This window comes from Macrosteles quadrilineatus, unplaced genomic scaffold (genome assembly GCF_028750875.1).
Source record: "Macrosteles quadrilineatus isolate MER2022 unplaced genomic scaffold, UCM_ALF_1.0 Scaffold_8__2_contigs__length_117827958, whole genome shotgun sequence".
Lineage (NCBI taxonomy): Eukaryota > Metazoa > Arthropoda > Insecta > Hemiptera > Cicadellidae > Macrosteles > Macrosteles quadrilineatus.
Genome location: NW_026542601.1, coordinates 110956396 through 110982207, shown reverse-complemented (window position 1 = coordinate 110982207; position 25812 = coordinate 110956396). Strand labels below are relative to the sequence as shown.

The 25812-nt window shown below is 34.0% G+C and overlaps 2 protein-coding genes across 2 annotated transcripts; both read left to right on the top strand.

Moving 5' to 3' along the window:
• The first annotated feature begins 1106 nt into the window (after positions 1-1106).
• On the top strand, positions 1107-9318 carry LOC129000661 (cryptochrome-2-like). The gene is made up of 9 exons (XM_054427623.1): positions 1107-1243; positions 1572-1766; positions 2598-2859; positions 3459-3587; positions 4426-4605; positions 5493-5633; positions 6668-6819; positions 7642-7847; positions 8868-9318. Exons 1-9 carry the CDS (start codon positions 1107-1109, stop codon positions 8957-8959), a joined length of 1494 nt encoding a protein of 497 aa, XP_054283598.1. The 3' UTR covers positions 8960-9318.
• A 6270-nt stretch (positions 9319-15588) lies between these two features.
• On the top strand, positions 15589-22216 carry LOC129000733 (heparan sulfate 2-O-sulfotransferase 1-like). Its single transcript, XM_054427708.1, has 7 exons — positions 15589-16013; positions 17453-17694; positions 18527-18612; positions 19416-19554; positions 20030-20127; positions 20456-20613; positions 21519-22216. The coding sequence occupies exons 1-7, from the start codon at positions 15884-15886 to the stop codon at positions 21737-21739; spliced, it is 1074 nt and encodes a 357-aa protein (XP_054283683.1). The 5' UTR covers positions 15589-15883; the 3' UTR covers positions 21740-22216.
• The last annotated feature ends 3596 nt before the right edge of the window (positions 22217-25812 follow it).

The following is a 25812-nucleotide window of genomic DNA, read 5'->3' as shown; positions in this document are numbered from 1 at the left end:
GTTTCGGTTTCAGAACGGATATGGAATTGGATACACTACTGAACGCAAGCAAGTGACGCAAGTGCAAGTTGACAGTTTCAAAGCTGCAAGTTGCAAAGTGGACGGTATTTTATTAATTATTACAGTACAGTAGTAGTAGTACGTAATGAAGCGCCATTATTGCTTGAGCTGGTGGCAAACAGCCGTTTTCTGGACTAAATTCTTGTGTGGGAACTTTGCTTCGTAATTTCTCAGGTTTTGAAATAATGTTTTAAACATCCCCACTTCCTCACGTCTCAAATTTATTGGATGCACCCAGTGGAGACGATTACGTTTCTTTATTTTTCTCCACCGGTAAATTATCAAAGCAGCAATAATTTGCTCGTGATCCATACTACTTACCACTGAAGTGTCAATGAACTCTGTTCAGTATTCCTGTCCGGGTTGTTGAGATTCGCCCGGGCTTATTTTGAGGCCCGGTACGACCGGGTAACTAAATTAGCCCGTCTCTGTCGGGCTTAATCTAACAGCCCGGGCTTATGCCGATGCCCGTTAAGGTCGGGTTAGCGAAACTGCCCGCTTCGTCAGGGCTTGGACTAATAGCCCGGGCTTATGCCTATACCCGGTCTGTCCGGGTTGCTGAAATTTGCCCGGGCTTATGCCGATGCCCGTTAAGGTCGGGTTAGCGAAACAGCCCGCTTCGCCAGGGCTTGTACTAATAGCCCGGGCTTAACTAAGCTAGCCCTAATTGGAAACAAGCTAAAAAATAACTGTCATAAAATTATGTCATGAACTGCTCAACAAAATCAATATTAAATAACTAAAAATAATGATAGGCCTAATGAAATAATAATTTTATTCTACCATAATTACATAGCACATAAAAATAAAAATAAAATATTCGGAATTATGTTGCCACAGCATCCAGTTGTTGTGACAACGTCCAATAAAATAAAAACATAAAATAAATTCTATTGTTGTCTAAATTAATACTTGGTTTTGAATTAGTTTTTCTAGGGGTCTCAAGATATATATGATCAAAATAACAAAAAATTCATGTGATTTTGAAACCAGCCCACTTTATTTTCAGCATACTCACTCACTCACTCTCATGGCAATTTATACCCATGGCAGGATTTAGCCGCACCAACAACCGCTCTCTTTCTATATTCTGCCTCTTCACTTCTCTGATGTCCTTGGTGACACTATCCCACCATCTCTTCTTGAGCCTTCCTAATGGTCGTTTCCCTTCTGGCTTTCCTATGTTTGCTTCTTTTAATAGTAACCCCCCGTCCCCCCCGTATTGTGTGTCCTGCCCACCTTATTCTCATTATTGCTTTCACGTGTGTTACATCATACTTTTTACAGATTATTCATCTGTTTAATTTCATTTGTACATTATAATACACATAGGCCCTAACTTCAAACAATCTACTGGCACTGTCATTATTGTACTGAAAATTGCACGATATGATCAGTTGGCGATTCCTTATAAGTTCACTTCTTAAATTTACTAGTCCCTCTACAGTACGGTGGGTATATATTATGTTTATTGATCCAAAATAATGTATAAAATATTCTCAACTTTACAGGCTCTATGTTTTGGAAGGTGTTCCAGAAGAAGTGTTTACTGAGTTATTCAAAAAGTGGAATGTTAAAAGATTGACATTTGAAGTGGACATTGAACCTTATCCGCAAAAACGAGATGAAGCTGTTACCAAATTAGCAAAGAAACATGGCGTTGAAGTGATCACATCTACTTCTCATACCATCTATAATCCTGAGGCGTAAGTTGGGACAAGAATTTAACTAGCCTGAGACTTGTGTTTTACTATGCTCTGTTCACAACATTTAGGTGGTTTGAGGGGAAGCTATTGTATCCCCTCTACCACACTCTTGGTAACTTGGAAACAACAGTCGACAGCTGATATTTAAATACATTAACTAAAAAAAGTGGTAGCGGAACCCGGGAACATTTCTCTTTAAGCTGCCTAAATTTTGTGAGCGGACTTTAATAAGGAGAATAAGAACACAATATTGTTAGGAACCGGTTTTGTTAGTCTATAAAATGTAACTTTTTGCAATTACATTTCAAATATGACTCTTCTTAACAGCTTAACTATTTTTTTGTGTATATGAAAATGGTTTTGGAACCAGTATTAAATGTCAACGAGAAATAAAAATATTGAATCTATATACTTAAGCTAGGCATTCTATCAATAATTTATTTGTGTTGTTTTGAAGCCATATGCTCAGGACTAATCTTTTCAGTTAGATGTTTGTGTAAAGAGTAATTAATTATTCTAATACCAGTTACAAAATGGTTCTCTCAGTTTTAAAATGATTTTTATTATGTATTCAGTGGAAACTCAATAACAAAACCCTCGATAACAAGTGGTTTTTGATTACCATTTTCAAATACCCTTGTTTTTATAATCCCTTTGATAACATATTATTGCAAACATTATACAACCTCGATACAACAAGTCTTTTGTGTCATGATCCTCATTAGAGACTTATTCTACTGTATATAATTTTAATAATATAAGCAAGGTTTAACAACATTAGAATACTCATCAAATGTAACATAACGTAACACTAAAATAATGTGTTTCCAGTGTAATCGCAAAGAACTTGGGTAAAACCCCACTAACAATGCAGAAGTGGATATCAGTCGCGGAGGGTATGCCGGCCCCACCAAGGCCTGTGGAGGCCCCCGTCTCAGTACCTGCTGCTGCTCGGGCCCCGCTGGACGAGGGGAAGTACCTCCTTCCCACTCTGGAGAAGCTGGGCGTTGACCACAGTACGATGGGCCCTTGCTTGTACCCTGGTGGTGAAACGGAGGCTCTCCGTAGAATGGAAGAACATCTAAAAAAAACGGTAGAGTAGGCTTTTAATATTTGTTGGTTAGTGTTGATTTTATTGATAAGTGTAGCTTACCGAGGCTTTAAAATCCAAACAAGGGTTGTGTTGTTTGTTTGATGTTGTGCAATTGGAAACTAATATAGTTTGTGAGTGATTTTTTAGTAACATTTTGCAATTTTTATTCAAGTTTTTAACAATATTTATTTTTGAAAATGTTGACAATTCTTTTTGCACCTATGTGGAATTGTATATAAAGTAGGCTATTGCATACAATTATTGTTAACAATTAATAATAAAAACATTAAATAAAAAAAATATAAACTAAATACTCAGAAATTAGTCTACACCAAATTCAAAGACAGCTTGAGCATAGTCAAATTTTTATTATTTTATTGCATGATATTTTGGCACTAAAACAATTGTATTCTATTAACTTGTAACATTTCTCTTATGGATATTTATGCCTTCATTGGTACATGGTTATTCCATGGTGTTTGTAATTTATTTCATTGTTTTATAATTTTACAACAACTATGGTAGAGGCTATGATTGGATTGTATTTCACATTTATAAAAAAAACAATGTTTAATATAAATGTCATGTTTGATTTCAAGGAGTACATTTGTAAGTTTGAGAAGCCTAATACATCGCCAAACAGCCTGAAGCCAAGCACTACAGTTCTGAGTCCTTACTTCCGCTTTGGATGTCTCTCTTCTCGCCTGTTTTACTACAAACTCAAAGAGGTTTGTCATAAGTTATTACATTACTGTCTAATAATTATAAGGACAAAGCATTTCTTTTCTATATTTATTTGTCTTAAAATGTTTCTTTGCCCCATCAAACCAAAATAAAATAAATTGTGTAATTAATATTATATTGGCTTGAATTTATTCGACTTGTTTGTGTTGTAAATAAGAAGAGATTTAGCCTAAGTTATTATTTGGACAATGTAATGTAGAAAGGACAATTAGTGAACTTTGGAACTTGGGTTTGGAGATAAGCCCCCTCCCCTACTAGAGCGAGACGATGCTACAGTTTGAGCTGAGATCCAGGTATGACTAGACAGTTTATAATCTGTTCCGATCTACGCTATTAGTTTGTTAAAATAAGTTGGTAAACTCAAGTAATTAAATATATGTTTTCCGGGGTAAAACAGTTTGTTAGGTACTATCTCGTTGTTATTTTACATACAAATTTTATAGTTTAACTATGTTGTGAGTTGTGATGATTTTTTTTTTTTAATTTTTACCTGGAAAAAGACAAGCTATTTAAAATTCAATAAGTCTTAAAAATAAATGAATGAAAGGGTGTGTGGCTATTTTTAGGACTGTAGACCTACATGTCCCATTTCAAGATTTTAGTCACCACTTTATTCCATATTGCTGGCTGCCCTTTTATATATTGATGTTTATTCAAACACTGGAACTGGATACATTTTAGTAGCCCAATGAATTAACATTCAGTTATTTTATTCAATTCAAGAGATCCAAAAGCAACTCTTTCATTCAAAAATCTTCCCACTTCGCCCTAATATGCACATCTTGGTATGTTTGATCAATCCAATAAACCATGTTTGTTCAGGTGATCACCGGCCGACCTCACTCCAAGCCACCCGTGTCTCTTATGGGACAGATGTACTGGAGAGAGTTCTACTACACGGTGGCGGCCGGCACTCCCAACTTTGACCAGATGGTCGACAATCCTGTCTGCGCTCAGGTGCCGTGGGACAACAACCCGGAGTATCTTGAAGCTTGGGCACATGTGAGTCTACATTGTATAGCCTGACTCGTTGACTATAGGATATTTCTGTGGGCTAATGATTTCTTTTCCTTTTTTGTGTTTTTCTACGCAAATTGGCAGTTTTTTATGTTTTTGTAAGGGAACAGTCCAAATTATTTTGAAAGCTTAAGACAAACAGCATCTGGACCCAGAATCACATTCCGTAGTCTGTAAAAAAACCTACTCAATATGAGTTCCTTACCAAAATCCCTACTTTTGCCTTTGCCTAAAAATAGTAGTATCAAAATCTGCAACCTTCAGATCACTAACACAATTTGGCTACCAACACCGTTTTTAATTTTTTGTTTACAATTTGATTACATGCATACATAATTCTCCTCCATTCTGATTATTCCCAAATCTGAGCATCAGTTAGGCCCCCTTTTCTCCTATCTCTTCAATGTTCTTCTCTCGTCTATCATCGTACTCCTATCTTCTCCTGTTATCCTCTGTCTCCCCTTCATCACCATGAATTGATATTTTAACAGTGAGTTCCACACTAAGATGCAATACATATTCTAGGCTTTCTTATAGAATAAATCCTCATCAACCTTTTTCAATTTCCTACTTCCTTGAAGTAATGAAACTAGCAGGGATAGTTGATTTCTTGAAGGATAGCAATAGCAAGAACAAATCAATGACCCAATTCAATTCAATTTATCTATTCAATACAACACAATGATACAAGGGCATTATAACACAAAGCTACATAAGCCTCATAAAAAGCTTGTTCGTAGCCCGGGTTGTTCTAGAATGCTGCCAGTGTTGAATATTTTGATACTAAGATTTTTCAAAGCATTAGCTGTAGAGTTTTATAAAATGTTAGGTTTTACAATATATCCGTGTGTTTCATTAATTTCTCATCTCAGGGCCGAACGGGTTATCCGTTCATTGACGCAATTATGCGCCAGTTACGCCAGGAGGGCTGGATACACCACCTGGCGCGGCACGCCGTTGCTTGCTTCCTCACACGAGGCGACCTGTGGCAGTCTTGGGAGGAAGGCCAAAAAGTAAGTTTTGTTGGAGGAGTAACATTAATTGTAACATAGTCTCTGTCCATAATGATTTTTTCATTAGGTAATTTTTATGTGCAGAAAAAGCGTTGTGGTGTAAGATAAAAGTTTAAAATTTTTGGCGTAGCTTATTTTGTTGTATAACATATGAATTTGCAGGTGATGGGAGATCCTATTTAACATAATGATACTCCTGATTGTCCGTCCACTACTTTATTTATATGGATTCAAAGTGTTCACTGGTCTTCAGCAATATCTTTGTTGGAAGATATTTTTTCAACACTAACTCAATGACTTTTTTCTACACGTACCTATTAAAGATAAATTGATAACATGATTTGTTTAAAGTCAGAAAGTCAGTAGCTTTTTGATGGTTCGAAACCAGACCCAGCTGATCCTAGTCAGTAACAAAGCTACACAGATCATCACACACCATTCTACATGCATCCTTCACTCATATTTGGATTAGAATACACACTAGTGGCTTCCCCATCTTAAATAATTGAATTGATAACTAAGCACTGTAACCAAAAACAACACTTCGGTTGATGAAAATCCATATATAAATCCCAAAGTACCCATGAACTTTCGAGAAAACTACAAGTCACACCCCCATAAACCATATATTTAAAATGTTAGTCATGACGAGAAACCTTGCGCCAAACCATCCATTATTTCATAAATTGCCCTTTAAGATTGTAATTCCTTTCTAAAGGGAACTTTCCATACGCCTAATGTTAAAAATACCTCAGCTGTACTTATTTGTATGTTATTCTTTCAATTTATTAACTTATTAAAAACAGGTGTGATTTTTTGTTTGTATTACTGTATTCTGTTTTGTTTATTTCAGCTTAACTTAACCAATCAATAGTTTTATTTATACTTGTGAAGTCAAACGGGGTGAAACCCGTGGTTAACAACTAGTTATAAATAAATCAAAATCAATGCTAAATTTACTTTTGTATAGTAGCCGTCTCTACTATTCCAACACACTGGAAAATATGGTGATAACCTTTTTTACCTTTCATCAGGTGTTTGAGGAGCTACTGCTAGATCAGGATTGGTCGCTGAACGCAGGCAACTGGATGTGGCTCTCAGCATCTGCGTTTTTCCATCAGTTCCACCGTGTTTACAGCCCAGTAGTGTTCGGCAAGAAAACGGACAAACTCGGAGATTATATCAGGTATTTTTTGTTATTTTAATATGTTTTAAATGTAATACTTGTTAATTATGTTACTGTGTATTCACTGGATTCAGTAAGATGTATTATTTATTATAACCACATATATTCCTTCTCTTGGCTGTCTATATGGTTCAGTGATGTCTTATAATTCTCTTGTACTTTTTTCACATCTTTCTAATACAAGATTCAAAAAACACACATGCTATTTTGTGATTTGGAGTATTTGTTTTTTTCTCTTTATAGCAGAAAACAATAGTTTTTTTTAATAATTAAAAGATCAAATTGACCCTTTATGCTGATCTAATAATAGAATAAATTAAATTTAATATGCATTTACTGCTCAGTTATGTTGCATTAAAACATAGACAAAAGGAATTAAATATAGACCGTCATCCATGCTGCGGTTACCATAGATTCTAACGCACACCAATGGGAGCGCCATGTCATTACGGCGTACGCGCTACGTAACTACACGGTACTCCTAGCGGTGTGCGCCAGAACCTATGGTAACCGCAGCACGGCTGACAGTCTATATTTAAATCTTTTTGTCTATGATTTACAGTCAGCATATATAGATAAACTGTTTGTGGATTCGTTTACCATTTGATTAGCCTATCATCTTCCCTAGATTGCTAGAATAATTTTAAAACATTTTAAATAGCTACCTACCCTACAAAATAAAACAAAAGGATTTTTCTCTAGCCATTGTAAAAATATTGATGTAGCCTATTCAAATACTCTTTTGATTAGAATATTTCTCTTAAGTGCTAAATCTAGATTTATTTTTTTACTGTAATTTTCCTGTGATATGTTTCGTTGCAGGAAGTACGTGCCCGAAGTCAAAAAGTTTCCCCCAGAGTATATTTACGAGCCATGGGAAGCTCCAATGTCCGTACAGAAGACAGCTGGCTGTGTCATAGGTACGGACTACCCTCGGAGAATAGTCAAACACGAGGAGGTCTACAAGAAGAACATAGCTAGAATGTCTGCAGCCTACAAGAGCACAAAGGAAATGAAAGCTTCACCAGGTAAATGTTTGAAATCTTTTTGAATAACTTTTTGTGTGTATTTGGTATATGTGAGGACGTTTTATCAAATTTCCCTATAGGGAGCTATTACCATAGGTGGTACGGTAAGACCTAGGCCTGGAACCAATTTACTTTATCATTTTGATGTCCCCAGAGGCCAAAAAAGACCATTCGTTCAGATTTATATATATGTATATATACATCCGTGAACGCCATAACTTGAGTAATTTTTGTCCGATTTTGATGAAATTTGGTTAAAAGGTGTAAGGCGGGATAAACTAGAATGAGTTCACAAAGCAGCATGATCGGACCATGGGAACGGGGGTTTTATGGGGTAAAAAATTGTTTTTCTCATTTTTGACTCTCAAAACACAAAATTTCCCAATGTCTCTCTAGATATTTTTAAAGAGACTAAAAAAACAAATAATTTAGTAGGCCTATATCAAAGTGTTTTTGTACAATTATTGGTAACGGAGAAAGAAAAACAAAAATTTAATTTAAAAATTCCCATGTTATTTATATGGAGAATATTGTAAAATGTTGTAGTTTGCTTGCTTATGGATATATTTTGATCAAACTTGGCAAATTTATTTATTTTATACTAAGCTATTAATAATTTAATATTTTACAAAAAAATACAATTTATTGCTTTCCTTGTAGCAGTAAACCTAGGTCCTTGTGAAACCTAATGTTATTTAAATAGATTTAATTGAAAATCTATTCAGACCAATGGAAATTCGCTTAGTCGACAGGTTTGCTGCGGCGAGGGTATTATAAATCCCCAAGTTTGATTTGAAGAAGATATAATTATAAACTTTACTTTTCATATCACCTAAAGATATATTAACGTATCTTTTATTATCTTCTTTCCCTTCTTTCTTCTACTCTTAATCCCTTTGCCGAATTCATTACAGAATGTTAAAACAATATAATTGCTACAGTGTTGCTATGAATGGAGTTAAGAATATATTGCTTTATTTTTTGTGTAGGAAATAAATATACCAATACTCTTTGTTTCAGATAAAAACCAAAAAAGGCCATCGGATGGGGGTGAGTCCTCTACGAAAAAGAAGCCAAAGTCCAAAAGTATAAAAGATTATGTAAAGAAATAAATGAGAAACACAACCAATGTAATCTGTTAAATAGTTGTTGACGGATCTCTCACAGCTCGTTGTTAAGAGCAATTTTGTTTTGCACAATAGACAAATTAACAAGTTTCTTATTTAACGAAGTTGTAAGTAGAGAACTTACAAAATACCTTTATCTTTTTAAGCACAAGTTTTTGCTCAACTTACACTTTCCCTGTTTTAATTAAATTTAAACAGGTTAAGGTTAGTTCAATGTATACCATGTTTTATAATGTAAAAATGACCAGGTTGAAGTATTATATCTATAGAGCCTGTTTGTTAATGACTTTTCATTTTCGACATCATAAAATGTATCTGTGATATAAAGATCTACATTTACATAATTTGACAATATAATTATTAGCCTTTGATTTAATTTGTTTAGTTGGAAAATAAGATGGTATTTAACAGACTTCTTTAACTACAGTAGAACCCCTCATATCCGACCATGACGGTACTAGCCATTGTCATAACGGCCAAAAGGTGAGACGGGAGAAATAAGTCCATACTCATTTTCCCTTTTGATTTGTATTGTTTGTTCTAACAATTGAAAATCATCAAATTACTTGGACTTACTGTTATGTGCTTGGGCGAGCTGGTCTAGTGGTTAGAGCGCAGGACTCCGGTTCCTGCAGTCCCGGGTTCAAACATTTTTACCAGTTTTCCCAGAAGAAAACAAGTAGACGGTCGGATATCGGACATTCCGAGGAGTCTGTTATGCCAAGGTTGGAGTTGAAGGGTTCTCCTGTAGTTTAGGTATTACAACTTTAAGATCAGTTATTTATTAACGTAGCAAGAGGAAAAGAGGTGAGAGTTATCTTTTCATTGTTTTTTTCTGCTGAAGCGTTAGGAACTTCCTCTTGCTTCTTTGTGTTTCTTTAGAGTGAAATTATATTAAATAAAATGTAGATGACCCTTTTTATCGAGCAATTAAAGATTTAATGCAAATGATAACAGCACAATTGTGTTCAGGTTGCCTTACACCAAATGTGTCTTCTCAAATCAAACTTAATACTCAAACTTGCTCCGATCTCAAATAAAACATATATTTATGTTTAACATAATCATGTTCTATTGGGACAAGGAATTGGAGAAACACTTTCTTTTAGAAATGCTAGGTATTTTTGAAGCAGGAATAGATTGTTATACTTACAAACAATTAATTACCAAACCCTTTCACGGTTTTAATTTTTTAACTGTCTATTTAGTTTATTTAAAATCATTAAATATGTTTCACTAAAGTTTTTGGTTGTGGGATTGTCATAGATAGAATAGTATTAGGTATATTTTTATTCGTAGGATAAGCCTATTTTAGAATTCCTCCACTATGGCCAAAGATATTTATTTCAGTATTAGCCTATTATTTGTTTTACCTAAAATACGAGTAGTATATGTACCCTTTCAAAAACATCTCTCATGTTTTTTATCGTTAAAAACATATAAAAGTTGTTTCATGATGACAATTTCCCCCCATATTATTATGGCTCCATTTATAAATTGTTAAAACTATTTCACAAACCAAATTTTTGTCTTAGCTGTTCAGCATTTTCCATTTTTGCTTCAAATATTATTATATTTTTAAACACCCTGCACTTATTGTATAAGTTCAAATCCATGTTTTATTTTTGTATATTATGTTTTTGATGTCAGTTAGTAAATTGTAGCTTATTAATTACCATAGTACCTGTTATTAAATTTACAGAAAAAAATACATCTAATAACACTCGAACGAAACATCTTTTCAATATGTTAAATATGTTTACAGGATGGTAAGTGGTAATCGATTTCGATTCATCAGACCTGATAGGCTTTTTGCCAGTAAAGTATAGATGTATATACAGTTACAGTATAAAATGTTTCATATGTTATTGGACTTATTATGTTTATTTATTTTCTGTCTGTTAATACTCAAGTTTTTGTTTATACTATTAATGTTTTGATATTGTGATTTTATACGTTTGTATTTATAATAAAATTAATTAAATGTTTTTATTGCTATGTCTTATTATATGTCCTTTTTAGCAAATTTCCCTTTAGGGAAGTAGCTATTACAGTAGGTGGCACGGTAAGACCTAGGCCCATAACCGATTTACTTTTTAATTTTGATATCCCCAGAGGCCAAAAACACCATTCGTTCAAATTTTTATATATGTATATATATATATACAGTATATATATATATATACGTCCGTGAAAGCGATAAGTTGAGTAATTTTTGTCCGATTTGATGAAATTTGGTTTAAAGGTGTAAAGCTGGATAAACATTTTTGATCCTCTAAAGACAAAATTTCCCAATTTTCCTCCAGATCTTTTTAAAGAGCTTAAAAAACAAATAATTTAGTATATCAGTGTTTTTGTACAATTATTGGCTACGGAGAAAATTAAAAAAACTTATTTTAAAATTCCTATGTTATTCTTATGGAGAATAATGTAAAATGTTGTAGTTTGCTTGTTTATGGATATATTTTGATCAAACTTGGTAAATTTATTTATTTTATACTAAGTTATTAATATTTTACTAAAAAAACACACTTATCCTCCCTGTAGCAGCAAGCCTAGGTAGCTTACTCATAACACCTAATGTTAATTAAATATATTTAATTGAAAATCAATCCAGGCAAATAGAAATTTGCTTAGTCGGCAGGTTTGCTGCGGCGGGGGTATTTAGTGTCTGTAATAATAGTCTTGTTGGAAAAGGCCTGGCCTAGAGGATTATCACCATGTAGGACAGATGTTGGTTGGCTAGTTCAACCAGGTAATGACAGAGGTTGAGAGAAAAATGGAACCTGTGATATCAGGTTGTCCAGGGGGTTCTCTGTTCTCTGCCAAGAAGCTTGACCTTGACCAGGTTGTGGTCTAGCTAGGTCATGAAAGAACTGAATGCCAGAGATGGTGCTAGACCTGGAGGCATAGGTCACATATGTTGAACTATCTTGATGTAATGTGTCATACAATCCCAACTCCTGTTCCTCTGTGTCAAATACAACAAGTATTTTTGATTTGTAACATAGTTTGCTTAAATGGTGCTCTCAGGGGCGGACTGGCCCGCCGGCCCACCGGCCGGAGGGCCGATGCGCCTTCTCAACATTCCAATATTTGCGCCCTCGTTAAAGGAAAAATTCATAAAAATTTTTAAAAAATGAGACGAGATGTATTTTTTAGAAAGCAAGAGGAAAAACTTAGAGTAAAAGTTTCAGCAGTGAATAGCAAAACATAAAGTCGGGTGTGAGACCTGAATAGACACTGTCGACAAGCGAGAGCAAAGCAGCTCTTCTCTCTCGTACGTGTAGGCCTACTCCGAGTGGAAGGCACTTACTTTACTCTGTGGTCTGAGCTACTTAAAAACAGCTGTCCTCTTCCCGCGTCATTTTACGCCGATCCCGAAAAAAAACTGCACTGCGACCACGAGTACTAGAAAAATGCCGGTATGGATCATAAACATAAACAAATTACGTTTTTGGCCCGAAAATAAACATTATTTAACATTGCTTGAATGGAACCATAGACTAACCAACTATGTTTTATCTATGATGGAACCATAGAAGGGAGTATGTTTTATCTATGATGGAACTGCCAAATGATATGTTCAATGCTCAGTATAGGATTCGGGCCAACAACGTCATTTGTTTATGTTTGTGATCCATACCGGTATTTTTCTAGTATTCGTGACTGCGACTACATCCGACATCGGTCGGTGTCACGATGTTGTCTGTGATAAACAACTAGTGAAGATAATTTAATATTATTCATATTTGTTATAATATTTAATTATTGCTCACACTATAACTATTTCACTTTAAGTCACATTTAATTTTATCAATATCAACTCAACTCTCTTGTAAAATGGCGTTTGCCGTGCATGTAATAAATAAATAAAGAGTGTGAGTTGCCAGTGCCAATTAAAATGTGACTCTCTTTAGTGAGTGTTTGATTTGTGTCTCTGTGTCGAAAGCTTCAATTTATTTTTATATTCTTTACCTACACAGGAAACATGAACGAAAGCAGTATTGTAGAATCACCACTTTTACAAAATTTAAATAGATTTAGTGACAGTGTATTTATTTGTTAACTTAACCATTACACAGTAAAGGTTAAACAGTAAACAGTATTTTAATATGTGGCTACAGCCTATTAATTAACTATTTCAATATGCACTATGGGACTAATTCTGCCAACTTTCCTATTTTACTTACAGATAGCCAGCCTAAAATACCTTCTTAGTTTTCTCTAGGCTATTTCGTTTGTAGAAATAGGTTAGGTAGGCCTACTTTAGGGTTACAGTTTTGACTTAATGTAATGCTAAAAAGTTTAAGTCAATAAATTGGTTTTGTTCACAGTGAAAGCATATTGTTTGTGTTAAAATAATTTCATAGAAATCAAAAATATATAACTTCTGTTATTTACAGTGCCAAAAAATGCAACAGTTGCAAGTTCATGCTGTGAACAGGAAGCAAATGATTTATATTGTATGCATGCAGCCAAGCCATGCAAGGGAAAACAAAGAAAATACACAAATATAATACGAAAGAACCTAAGAAAATCATTTGTATTTTTATTTTTGTTAGGATATTTACTGTCAGAATAGCACCAAGTCGTGAGGGGAAATAGTCTAAATTTTGTACACCAAACATTAACCAATAGTGTCAGTTATCAGATTTCTGATTTTCCACTGTTAATGCCTCTAGATTGCCTAAAAATGCGAGATTACAGGTATAATTTTTAAAAAATGTCCCGGGGGAGGACCCCCGGACCCCCCTCTGTACAGGGGGTATTCCATACCCCCCAGACCCCCCGGTTGGCGCCTTCGGGCTGGTCAAGGTTTACGCCCTAATAGGGTACCCAGTCCGCCCCTGGGTGCTCTACAAAAATTGTGTATTGCATGGACAAAAAGTTTCTTTTGAGTTGAGAGGTATTCATTAATTACTTCTCCAACACCAGCAATCAATTTTTAATGTAAAATTATGATTAACTGCAACCTGCAACTCTCGATCTTGTGGAACCTTCACAGAATTTCTGACCTCATCAGCTTCACCTCAGTGTTAAACTTCCGAAAAGAAGCCACGTTACGGCCTATAAATTTAAATATACTATTTTGTAGTTACTTTCGGTGGATTCCTATGATCTGAAGCCTTCTACATTTACCAGCAAGCAGTTTACAAAAGTGGCACCAGTTCTAGAAAGTTTGAGGTTTTCTGGTTCCGTATGAGTTCCTTAGAGGCCCATGTCCCAGAGGGAACAAAGCTGGCTTGCAATGTGTATTTCAAATAACAGTAGCAAGTGTTACACAAACACTGAATTTTACTTAGTAAAATTATTAATAGGAAACGAGAATAACCCTCAAATAGGTTGATTTGCCTGAAGTAGCCATAAAGCATGAAGGAAAAATAACAAAATGAAAAAAAAAAATACTTGACCCACGACATTTTTAATTGTACTTATGTGGTTACAGTTTGGATCCTGGTTTCATACAACTAAAATACCAGAACAAATGGGTTTTTGTCTTGGACAGTTTAGTCCGAAAAATTGCCAGATGCCGGGGACAAAGCGCTCCAGAGTTGAAGTGACACCACTCCCCATTCTACAGAGCGAAAGGTGGTCGGCCATGACGTCATAACTTATTTGGAACGTCTTGCTATCGCGGAGTTTCTTCTTTGTGCGTTCCTACAGAACTATTAATGTAGCAAGTATCTGTTGGCTGTTCAGTGCCGGATTTAAGGTACCTAGTTTGCGGCCCTCGGCTAAATTTAGCCCAAGCAGCCCCCGCCGCACCGCCCCTTAGGTGGAACTTTTCACCTAGCATGATCAAAAAGTGAGTCTTTAGGGTTTAGTTCCTGCGACCATGGCGAAATAGTGATTATCTGCTAACTGCTAATAGTTATGTCAAATTATTGATTTTAGAAAATAAACTTTCAGTCTTTTCTAACATTTCTGAACACAACGATGTGGCCGCATATTTTGCTTTGCGGGCTTACGTCAGTCGGCAAACTGTTCAATCCTGTCAAATTGGTATACTGAATCTGTTGAAGCGTGATTTGAAGAACGCCAGGGGGGCTTAAACACACAGTGAGTAAACAAATAGAGGAACTAAGCTGGCTCGAATACAAACAAATGATCCCCACATACGCAATGTTTCATCTATGGCAATGTTCATTTTGGATTTAGATGTCAAATAATATTTTCATTTACATAATAAACTCTGTTATATTTCGAGACTCTATGATTTTCTATTTATTTATTTTCCTTGACATGACCACTATAATTGAGCTTTAACAAAGATTTCCAAGATTTGTTATAAATTTACGTTATTTTTATATAGTATCACATTTATGAGATAAAAAGAAAAGTGAAATTTATAGAGTTGGTGTTCCTGTAGGCTTTACCGACGGACGACGGTATTTTTCCATAAACATAAACATATGAACAACAAAACAAAACACCCGAATTCTTGGAATTGGAATTTATTTAACCTAACCTAACTAACTAAACTAAACTCTACAATCTAGGGTAGGGATAGGCTAGAGAGTGGCTAAACACAAATAATAGGTAAACAGATCAGTGATCAGTTCAATATTCCATTCAATAAACATTCATATGAATTCGAAACTAGGGAGACAATTTGCATACTACAGGCCCTATTTTAAACTAAATATAACAAGTCAAGTGCGTGTGACTATTGTCCGATCCTGTGTTTGAATAATGAGATGAAAAGGATTTTTTTATCATTTCTAATGCCTTGCCAATGTTTAAACTTAAGTTAATTAGGTTTAATTCGTTGTGTTTTATATCTATATATCGTTTCCAATATTGAACTTACAATGTAAAAATTATATCACTGTATAGGCCTGCAATAGCCTATCATAAATTTTCAGGCTAAGTCTAGGCTAGGGTGTTCCTATAAGTTAATTAATCATGTTTTTGAGAAGTTCCAACCTAGTATTAGCAAATTTTCGAACGTTTATCACAGTATTATTCATTGCAATCTTAGTATTATTTTTTCAAATGAAAATATTAAGTCTCGAAGAAAGTCAAAAACAATTGGGTAAGTTTGTGCTCTTTAATCACCTAGGCTAGCTTATTTGAGAAACTTTAATAAGTTATCCAACTCCATCGGATTATCGAACTGTACAAATAAGCTACTTTGATCGATTCGATCGATAACCAAACTTAAACTAAGTTTAACTTAATCAAAACCTAAACTCTCTAACTTAGGCAATAACTTACCAGTTGTAAGTTAATTGCCTAGATCGCTAGTACGATAGAGTTGGACAAGTTTATTAAAGTTTTGCGGTTTTTTTAATTGAAAAAACTAAGAATTAAGAATGTTATCAGCCTAGCTTGTTATTGTGATTGTTAAATCAACTGTTTCGTCACTCTTAGACAGTCTAAACCTAATTCTTTGGAGGCACTGCACATCCCAAGACTTCCTTTTATTTATTTCAACGACAACCACCATTTTACAAAAAATACTCCTGATACTCCAATTAAGTTAAAGGTTTTTAGGGTTAGGCCAATAGCATTTGCAATGACCAATGCCACCCTATCTCTGTGCAGTCGAAAAAAAGCTAAGTAAGTAAGCCAATGTGTTCTGAACAGTCATTTCTTTAAAAGGCGATGTTGAAGATTTTGATAGAGGGAAGGCTGTCACACTTATCATGAGGACCAGACTCTAGAGGGCAGTACTTCAATATGCCATCCTGTAGCTTGAGTCAAAACCTTAAGTGATGCCTCCTTTTGGCAATCAAGATTTTTTTTTTTATTTGTATTATCTGATAAATAGGCTGCTTTATTCACTTGGATAGCTCATTGAGGAGCCTATTTTCTGTTGATCCAGCTTAATTAAGTAACTCGTGACTTGTCTGCCATATCACTGAGATTAAATTCTTCAATTTTCAAAATATTAGTAGGCTGGTGTTAATGTGCAGTAGAATCACTGTCCTCCGCCTCCAGTTAATCCAACTATAGTTTGGCCGCTTAGATAGCAATCTGGGCGCTAATGCTAACCAATGCTAGAGGAGGTCGCTATTTAAGCGGCGGAACTATAGTCTCAAGATTGCATGCATACCCATGCCAACTCATGGATGACTCTCTTGCTGTCGCTCAGTTGTTTATGTACCATTACACAATGTTTGGGTGTTGTTTCTATCTTTGTGCATTTCTTGAGAGTTTTGTAAGCCTACTTCTACTTGTGTGTGTTTTTAACATTTTAACTAAAACACCCTAAGTTAGTTGTTATTCGTCAAATCAGTTTAGCAAATTGATTTTCATTGTGTAGGCCTATCTCTCTTACAGTTTGCATTTAACTTAACAACTATAACTTAAATTATTTAAATTTACAAATGAAAAACGACCATAAATGCAAACTTAGACCAACTTTGAGTTTTAAATTTTCAAAACAATATTTGGAGCTATCAAAACTTAAATAGGCCCATGTAAGGAAGTGATTACTGTTTAATTATTTAAATTGTGCCTTTTTTTTAGAGAAAACCGTTGAGCAACTAGTCAAATCCAACAACAATGTAAGAAATAGCATATTGAGCAACTCAATAGATCAAAGGAAAACAAACTCAGACAGAGATTTAATCATCATTTACAACAGAGTTCCTAAAACAGGGTCAACAAGCTTTGTCAATGTGGCTTACGACATTTGTAAGCGGAACAGATTCAATGTTCTACACTTAAATGTGACAGCTAACCAGCATACAATGTCATTGGCTGACCAGGTAAGTAAATACTTCTAACCCTCTTTCTTACGTAGGAGAGAAAACTTTAAACAGAACAATTTACCAAATCTTAATGAAATAATAATGCCAGTTAATGTAGATGTTGACATTTTTTTTCTATTTTATTTGTTTTAATCATAAGCATGTGCCAATAAATATGATTAGGATTATGATTATGATTTTAAATTATAATTTAATGATTGCCTCCTTTCCAGGGAATAAGAAAACAAGCGCTCTTTTGCTCTTGGCTATTAACTTTGTTTTATAGAAAAATCTGAACAGTTTTTAGCAAAATTTTCATATAGGCATTGAGTATACATGCTTATAAGAGGGGACAAATAATGTTAATAGTTGTTACCGATTTTGGGTACCTACCTAGTTTGGACCGCTGACGCTTGGGTCGCGGTAGTCGGTTGGTAGTGCAGTGCCTCTGAGCACCTTTTAATTATTTTGTAACACAAATATATTAAAACAACAAAACTACAACTGAACAAATTAATTGCATCGACAAAAACAAATTTGACTACATGCAGGCTTCACTATATAAAAAAAATAACTAAACTGCATTACCGACATACACGAGGTGGCCGACCTCTTCAATAGGTAGCTAAGTTACTCTTCTTGTCCAGGTAACGGTAGCCCCCCGTTGAGTGTCTACTCTAGTACGTGTAGCCTACACTCAATGATATAGGGAATATAAGCTGTTACTGTCATTGCAAGACCTAGGCCCAGAACTCATATATTTTTCCTTTGGCTGTTGAAGATCTTTTTTTACACTAGAATTGTAACAAGGTTATTAGGATATACATAAAGTAAATTGAATTTGTTTCAGTCTCGATTTGTTCATAATCTCACACATTGGACAGCTCGAAAACCTGGTCTCTATCACGGACATGTCAGCTTTATAGACTTTGCGAAGTGAGTAAATAGTTACCAATTTATTCAATTTACCTACTTATATACAAAAAACATTACTTTGTACTAAGTACTGCCACACATAAAATTACCTATGAGCACAGACTTGCTTAGTTATGTATGAAGTTGTCTGTGCCTGCAAACATGATATTTATTTCCTATTGGATTTTAAAAAATGTTAGCCTATTTATAAGAAGTCATTCAATCACTTAATAATCGTGAAAATGAGCAATATCTAAATGGGAAGATGACAGTCACTAAATATAGCTTTTATAGAATTGATCATGCTGTTAAAATAGACTGTAAACTAAATTTTCAAGACTGTCTAAACTAAGAAGAATTTGAATAGCTTATGGAAGTAATGCTATTAAAATTAAGTTACTAGGCTTATTCCTAGACATTACACCTATATTGAGTTAACAGAGTTATAACTAAAATACCGGTACAGAGTTAACTTGAGTTAGTCTAAAGCTGGGTTTTCCTAGATGCGGAAGAGGAGAGCGGAGGGCGGTGAGCGGAAAAGCGATTAACATGGCATTCCGCTCCGCTTCTAGGAAAACAGTTACATTAAATTACCTAAGACAAGAAGAGTCCGCTCTCCGCATTCCTCTCTTCGCGCTCCGCTTCCGTGCCTAGGAAAACCCAGCTTAAACAAGCGCCGATGTAATTTTTCTGTTCTGGTCATTATTTTGAGATTCTCTTCAATGTCCCAAAATTAAGACCATTACCGGTACTTAAAATCTTGTAGGTGTTTTATTTGGTTCGTTTTTGTTAATTTATCATGTTAATTTAACAATTCAATACAGATTTGGGGTTACACAGAGACCAATTTACATAAACATCCTTCGAAAGCCACTGGATCGACTTGTCTCATATTACTACTTCCTCCGCTACGGAGACAACTACCGTCCGCACCTTCTGCGCAGTAGACATGGAGATAAGATGGTAAGATTATTAATCTGATACGCAGAACTTGCGGTAATTAATACCTCATTACTAAGATAAATCCAAACATTAAACAAATTGCCGGTAATGATAAACTTGTTTACCATTTCCAACTCACATAAAAGGTTCTTAAATCATAAATAAAAGTTAGAGCAGATTTGAGAATTTTGACAGTAGCACATCCTATACATGGATCCCATACATCCTATGGTTAAAATATATTCATTTATAACGAAAAAATTGGCTACAGCTAGTTCATATAGATGGGATATATTTTTAATATCCAAGACAATGATGGTATCAATCATTCATAGTAATTCTTTAAGATTCATTAAACACAGAAGTTTGAAAGAAGCATCTTAGATGTAGAAATATATATATATATATTTCATTCACGTCTTTCCTTAGTTAGCAACTTTCTTTAACCTATTTTAAATGCTATGGAGGTTTGTACATTGTCTCTGATGGTTCACAGACATTTGACGAGTGTGTACAGCGGAGGTTAGACGATTGTAACCCAGACAACATGTGGCTGCAGATTCCATTCCTGTGTGGACACGCTGCCGAGTGCTGGTATGTTGCTGCCCTTACAACTTTACAAACAGTTTTTTACCGGTAAAACTAAGGGATGACCTTACTTTTAAAAGTAAGGGATGATGATCTTTTTACAAGTAAGATAGATGATTTATTTCACAAAAAACAACATACGTAACAATGAGAAATGAGTAATATCGGGTTAAGGTCGAGTCGAGCCAAAGGCATGCTTTCAAAGACACGGGATCGAAAAATTAGACAAAAAGATGTTCATGATTTGCCGTAACCTCATGAGATGATAACAATCCATCCATGACTGCAATAGACCTTCACAATTTTATGATCAATCAAGATTTTTGTTTCTTAGGGTTCACGGCAGCAACTGGGCGTTAGAGGAAGCCAAACGTAACCTATTGGCGCACTACCTGGTGGTGGGGGTGACGGAGGAACTGACTGACTTCATCGCCATCCTTGAGTCTGCTCTTCCAACCATCTTCCACGGGGCTTTGCAACACTTTCAATCCAGTAAGTGGGAAATACATAGCATGTGTGACAAGGAGAAGAGGTTGAAAATTAGGACAAAGTGATTTTCAAACCCCCCAGTGATTTTCTTCATTCCTCTTTCAATATTTTACCATCCCTCACACCTTATAACTATTTTCATACTAACTGCATAAGTTTACACTTCTCCATTTTATGGTATAAAAATGCTAAATTAAATACTGACAGTGAATTATTATTACTGTATTATTACCAATTGAGATGGAGATGCCACCTAGGTGTTAACCCAAATATAAGTGAACGATGGGAGTTAATTGGGTAAGATGATTTGTGTAGCTTTGTTACTGAGATCAGCTGGTTCATTAGTAAGGGTCATTAATTAGATACCTAATGATCAGGAACAGCTGGGTTCAGTTTTGAACCATTAAAAACAACTGGCATTTCTCAAGATCAAACCAGCGACCTTTTGAATTACTTTATAACGTAATGAGAGATGAAATCTCTTTTAATTTGTGTGTTTTAGCCCTATTATCTTTATATAAGTTTATTGTTTGGAAATTATCCAAACCGTTGTCTTGTTGCTGTCTAACTTTAATCTTTTGTTAAATATAATTTGATATCCCAATGACAAAATGGTGTGCAGGTCCAAAATGATCCCTGCTATAGATCAAACAAGCAGTTTTCAAAATTGAAGATTGAAGGCGAACACTACAATTCAATTCGTTTATTCACGGCAGAAGCCATTGTACAATAATACCATTACATACGGGAGATAACAAGCAATAATAAATACTAAATAATACAATAGGTGAACACAAGATGCATAAGAATAGTAATACTACTAAATAGAACATACAAAATTACAAAACTACAACAATCCCACTTCCTGCAGAAAGTTCTGTCACCATTGCAATCTTAACTTGTTCCAGGCAACAAGTCACATCTGAGAAAGACTAACCAAAAAGTGGAACCTTCTGAAGAAACGGTTGCGCAGATCAAGAAGTCTCGGATTTGGAGGATGGAAAATGAACTCTACGAGTTTGCTTTGGAACAATTTTATTTTTTGAAGAAGAGAATGGGGATCGGACCAGACGGCGTGGTGTTTGACAAAGGGCAACAGTTCATGTTTGAAAAAATTAGTCCGAAATAAGTGAAACTAAATCTAAAACACATTCCGTTAAAATGTGAAAGCGTAAATTTTACTTTTTATGTAACGGGTAGAAAGGTTTCTGACTCTAAAATACTCTGAATGAATATTTTAGTTTCTAACAAATCAGTTCCAAACCGTTTTAGCACCTCCATTACACAGGCTAGTCACGGCTGGGTAAAAAATATCTCAATATTTGTCTTTTTGTGAATTAGTTTAAAACTGAAATAGGCTATAGCACATTGAAATAACCCCTCAAGCTGTCAAAACAAAATAACCCAGCTTACACGCAACAAAATAAACCTTTCTTTTAGGGATGGACGAGATTGGATTTTTAGTTCGAGACGAGACGAGACGAGATTTTTTATTTCTCATAACATTTCGAGACGAGATCGAGACGGGATTTCCCTTCTCATACACAACGGGAAATGCACGTTCAGAATTTTTACCTGATTTTGTAACATTGTTAGATGACTGTTTAAATACAAAAATAATGATAATAGGCAAGAATATTTACAATCTTTTATTAAAAAACATCAGCATAAAATTTTTTATAAATCACGCCTAACTTATTAAAAATGCCTACGATTAGGAAACATAGTGATATCAGTTAGGATAGAGTTCAACTTATCCTAAAATAAAATAAATCATAAAATAAAATATTAACTTTTATAAAATAGTTACTTGTTTTGACTTTTTTTATAGTAATAAAACATTCCTAACACTGCTAACACTTAACAAAACTTCTCAAATGTTATTAAAATAATTAAAGTAAGATTTACATTTGAAGAATTAATTAAATAAGAACGCCTTCGCAAAGGAAACGCAACTACAACACGCTCCTGTATTGCGGGTATTGCATTGACTTTCTGCAGGCGTTTCTAATTTTTTTTTTTTTTTTTTTTTTTTTTTTTTTAATTCTCGTCTCGATAAAAATCTCGGCCAAAAAGAAATCTCGTCTCGTGTAACGAGATTTAAAATTTCCCGAAAATTTCCCGAAATTTCGAGACTTGACCATCCCTACTTTCTTTTAAATTTATATAGAAGAAGGAGTAAAATGAATTGCACAACAATGACTTCTGTGATATGAAGCGAGAACTTATTTCTTAACAATTCCCTTTAAATTAATGTTAAATAAAAAAAACCTTAATCTTTGTGATTTTGCCAAAATTATTTTTTATTGAAAAAAGATAATAAAAGAGCAGGGGATATGGCATTTTGTTAGCCATTATGAACTATATATAAACACATGATTTTTATGGCTGAAAGCAAGCGAAGTACTTTTCTCCCTTGAAATAAGTCTTTTAGAGCTGTTTGTCACTCGTGTGTGAATTAATGCTAATGTTGAATATTAACACTCTTGAAAAACATCTCCTAGGCCTTTGGTTAGCTTGTGAAAGTTTATGTTCTGCCTATAGACCAAAGTAATATTTTTACTTAATAATCAGAAATGCCTTCCTATGGATCAGTTGTAACTAGTTTTTTGACTAAAAAGGATGTACTTCAGTAAGCCACTCATTGATTGTGCAACAAAATTCTATTTACTTACTCTTTCAGATTTTTACATAAAAATTGATTTGGAAACAAAAGATGCTGTATCACAATAAATTGTGATTGTCTTTAGTATATTTCTATTGTATGTTCTATCAGCAGTCAAGAACTATGTTTTAAGTTTGAAAAGTGATTAAGTTAGTTTAGGAAGAATGGAACAGGATTTTACTTCAGATTACTAAAGTTAGTTTAGGAAGAATGGAACAGGATTTTACTTCAGATTACTACTAGTCAATATATTACTGATATACATTGTACAATTGTTGAAGATTATTAAAATTGCAAGACTTGCGCATTTGACTATTAATAGAACAGTATCGAAACGTTAATGATTGCGTTGCAATATGCTTGGGGCTATAAACATTTGCAAAACATCTTAAAATAAAATTTAATTTATTTATACACTTATACACTTTTTATTGTACTTTAAACATGATCAAAACAAAATAAACTACGTTAAAGGATTGTGGATTAGATTGTAGAATTAGTTGTACATACACATTAGCAATATTTAATGCCTGTTCGGTTTGTACATTAAATCTTTAACCTCATGTAAATAAATAATATAACCTTTATAATATTAATGTTATGAAATGTTGTAATAAATAAAATGTTTATGTTATTTTCTATACACTTTTACATGGCATTTTTTGCAGGGCCAGGAAAAACAATTGTAGGTATGTTTAAAATTGATCAGCCATGACACCAACAATTGAATGGTACGGTTAAAAATGTGTTATACTGTCTAATATTCTTTTACTAAAATTGTTGGTCTGAAATTGTTAAATTTAATCCTGATGGACTACATTTAAAACTTTCTGATTTGAACATGAACCCTACAAAATATTTATCACCTTTAATGTCATCCTGCATAGATATTTTTTGATATTTATGTTGGTTTATAGCTGAGTTAACCCTTTTAACCTCTTTGATTTTAATTTGGTTAAATAATGCCAGTAGTTAGAAACATTTTAATCACAGTTGCAATTCTTTATGACAACCTGTTTTGTCAACTTCCATCTGAGATGTTTACAATTTATTAAGTTGGGCCTCATGTAAGTTGTTCTACATGATAACTGATAATAGAGGCGACTAAAACACAACTTTGATTTTTTTGACAGGAGAGATAACACTAACTGACTAAGATCAGCTGTTTTATCAGTCAGGATCATTTATTGGCCCAATGATCAGGAACAGCTGGGTCCAGTTTCGAACCATCAAAAAGATACTGACTTTTCTCAAGATCGGGACGACTTTTTGATTGTTGGGCGAGTTCTTTAACCACTCAGCTACCCAGCCGGGCAATGCTGATTATACAAATTCCCTAGCGTATTCATTCTAGACTTGGTGTTCAGCTGTCATTATTGAGTTTTGATTGCACATATAATTGTATGTAAATGTTTTATCTGATATCTCATACTTTGAGGTTCAGAGGGTTACTAAAGCATTGTAGATTGTAGTCAATGAATAATTGTGATCATTTTGACACCTTTAATTACTATTCTAGTTTAGTAATTGTTTCAGTATTAAGTTTAGTAGTTGTATAATACGTATAAAATATTTATTTTATTTTGTTGTAATCCAGATATTATTTTCACCTGTCAGTATTTTAATTGTTACATATAAAGGGTGGTCCATAATAACCGCTAACATTTTGTTTTTTGACAGCTCAGCTATTTCATGGATTAGGTAATATCATCTCATTTGCGTTGAATGGTTCCTTAATTAATAGAATTTTTTGTAATTATAAGTTGTTAAAACTATTAAACTTTTCTAATGGATATGGCATAAAAAATAAATAATGTTTAAAATCCATGCAATGTTTTTTTTGCGGGTGTGAAGTAATAAATAAAATCAATACTGTGTTAAATAACAATTACCGTTTATTAAAACTCAAAGAAATATGAATAAAAACTCAAATTCATGAATTTCTTTGAGTTTTAAAAACTGTAATTGTTATTTTTTGTTTTGTTTTTATTTATTACTTCACACTTACAAAAAAAAACATAGCACAATTTTCACACATTATTTATTTGTTTGTGCCACCTCCCTTAGAAAAGTTTAATTGTTTTAACCACTTATAATTAATTAAAAAAAATTCTATTAATTAAGGAATCATTTAACACAAAAATCATCTCTTTAACCCATGAAATAGCTGAGCTGTCAAAAAACAAAATGTTAGGAATAAAGAAATACTTTTAAGTAATTTAAACTTGACGAGTTAATGTTTTAATATTAAACTAATTTCTTATGTCTTATGCGGTTATTATGGCCCACTAGAGTGATTTAAGCTTTGGGAATTATTTAAATATGACTATACTGGATTGTAAGTAAATACTTAATTTTCAGAGGTGATTTTAGAGTGACAAGTTACATAATTATTTTGTAGTAATTGCTTTTGTCAAAATCATGTTTGAATTAGTTGTAGCACAATTTCGTCACAACTACACATGCCTCCAATATTGTTATGGGAATAAAATGTCAACATTTATTATAATAGACAAAATAAATGTACAGTACTGTAG

Coding starts and splice junctions, on each gene's coding strand:
- LOC129000661 (XM_054427623.1), top strand. CDS start 1,107: ATGGCAGGATTTAGCCGCACCAACAACCGCTCTCTTTCTATATTCTGC. Junction 1,244..1,571: donor TTCCCTTCTGGCTTTCCTAT/GTTTGCTTCTTT, acceptor TCAACTTTACAG/GCTCTATGTTTTGGAAGGTG. Junction 6,820..7,641: donor AAACTCGGAGATTATATCAG/GTATTTTTTGTT, acceptor GTTTCGTTGCAG/GAAGTACGTGCCCGAAGTCA.
- LOC129000733 (XM_054427708.1), top strand. CDS start 15,884: ATGTTTTTGAGAAGTTCCAACCTAGTATTAGCAAATTTTCGAACGTTT. Junction 16,014..17,452: donor AGAAAGTCAAAAACAATTGG/GTAAGTTTGTGC, acceptor CCTTTTTTTTAG/AGAAAACCGTTGAGCAACTA. Junction 18,613..19,415: donor AGCTTTATAGACTTTGCGAA/GTGAGTAAATAG, acceptor AATTCAATACAG/ATTTGGGGTTACACAGAGAC.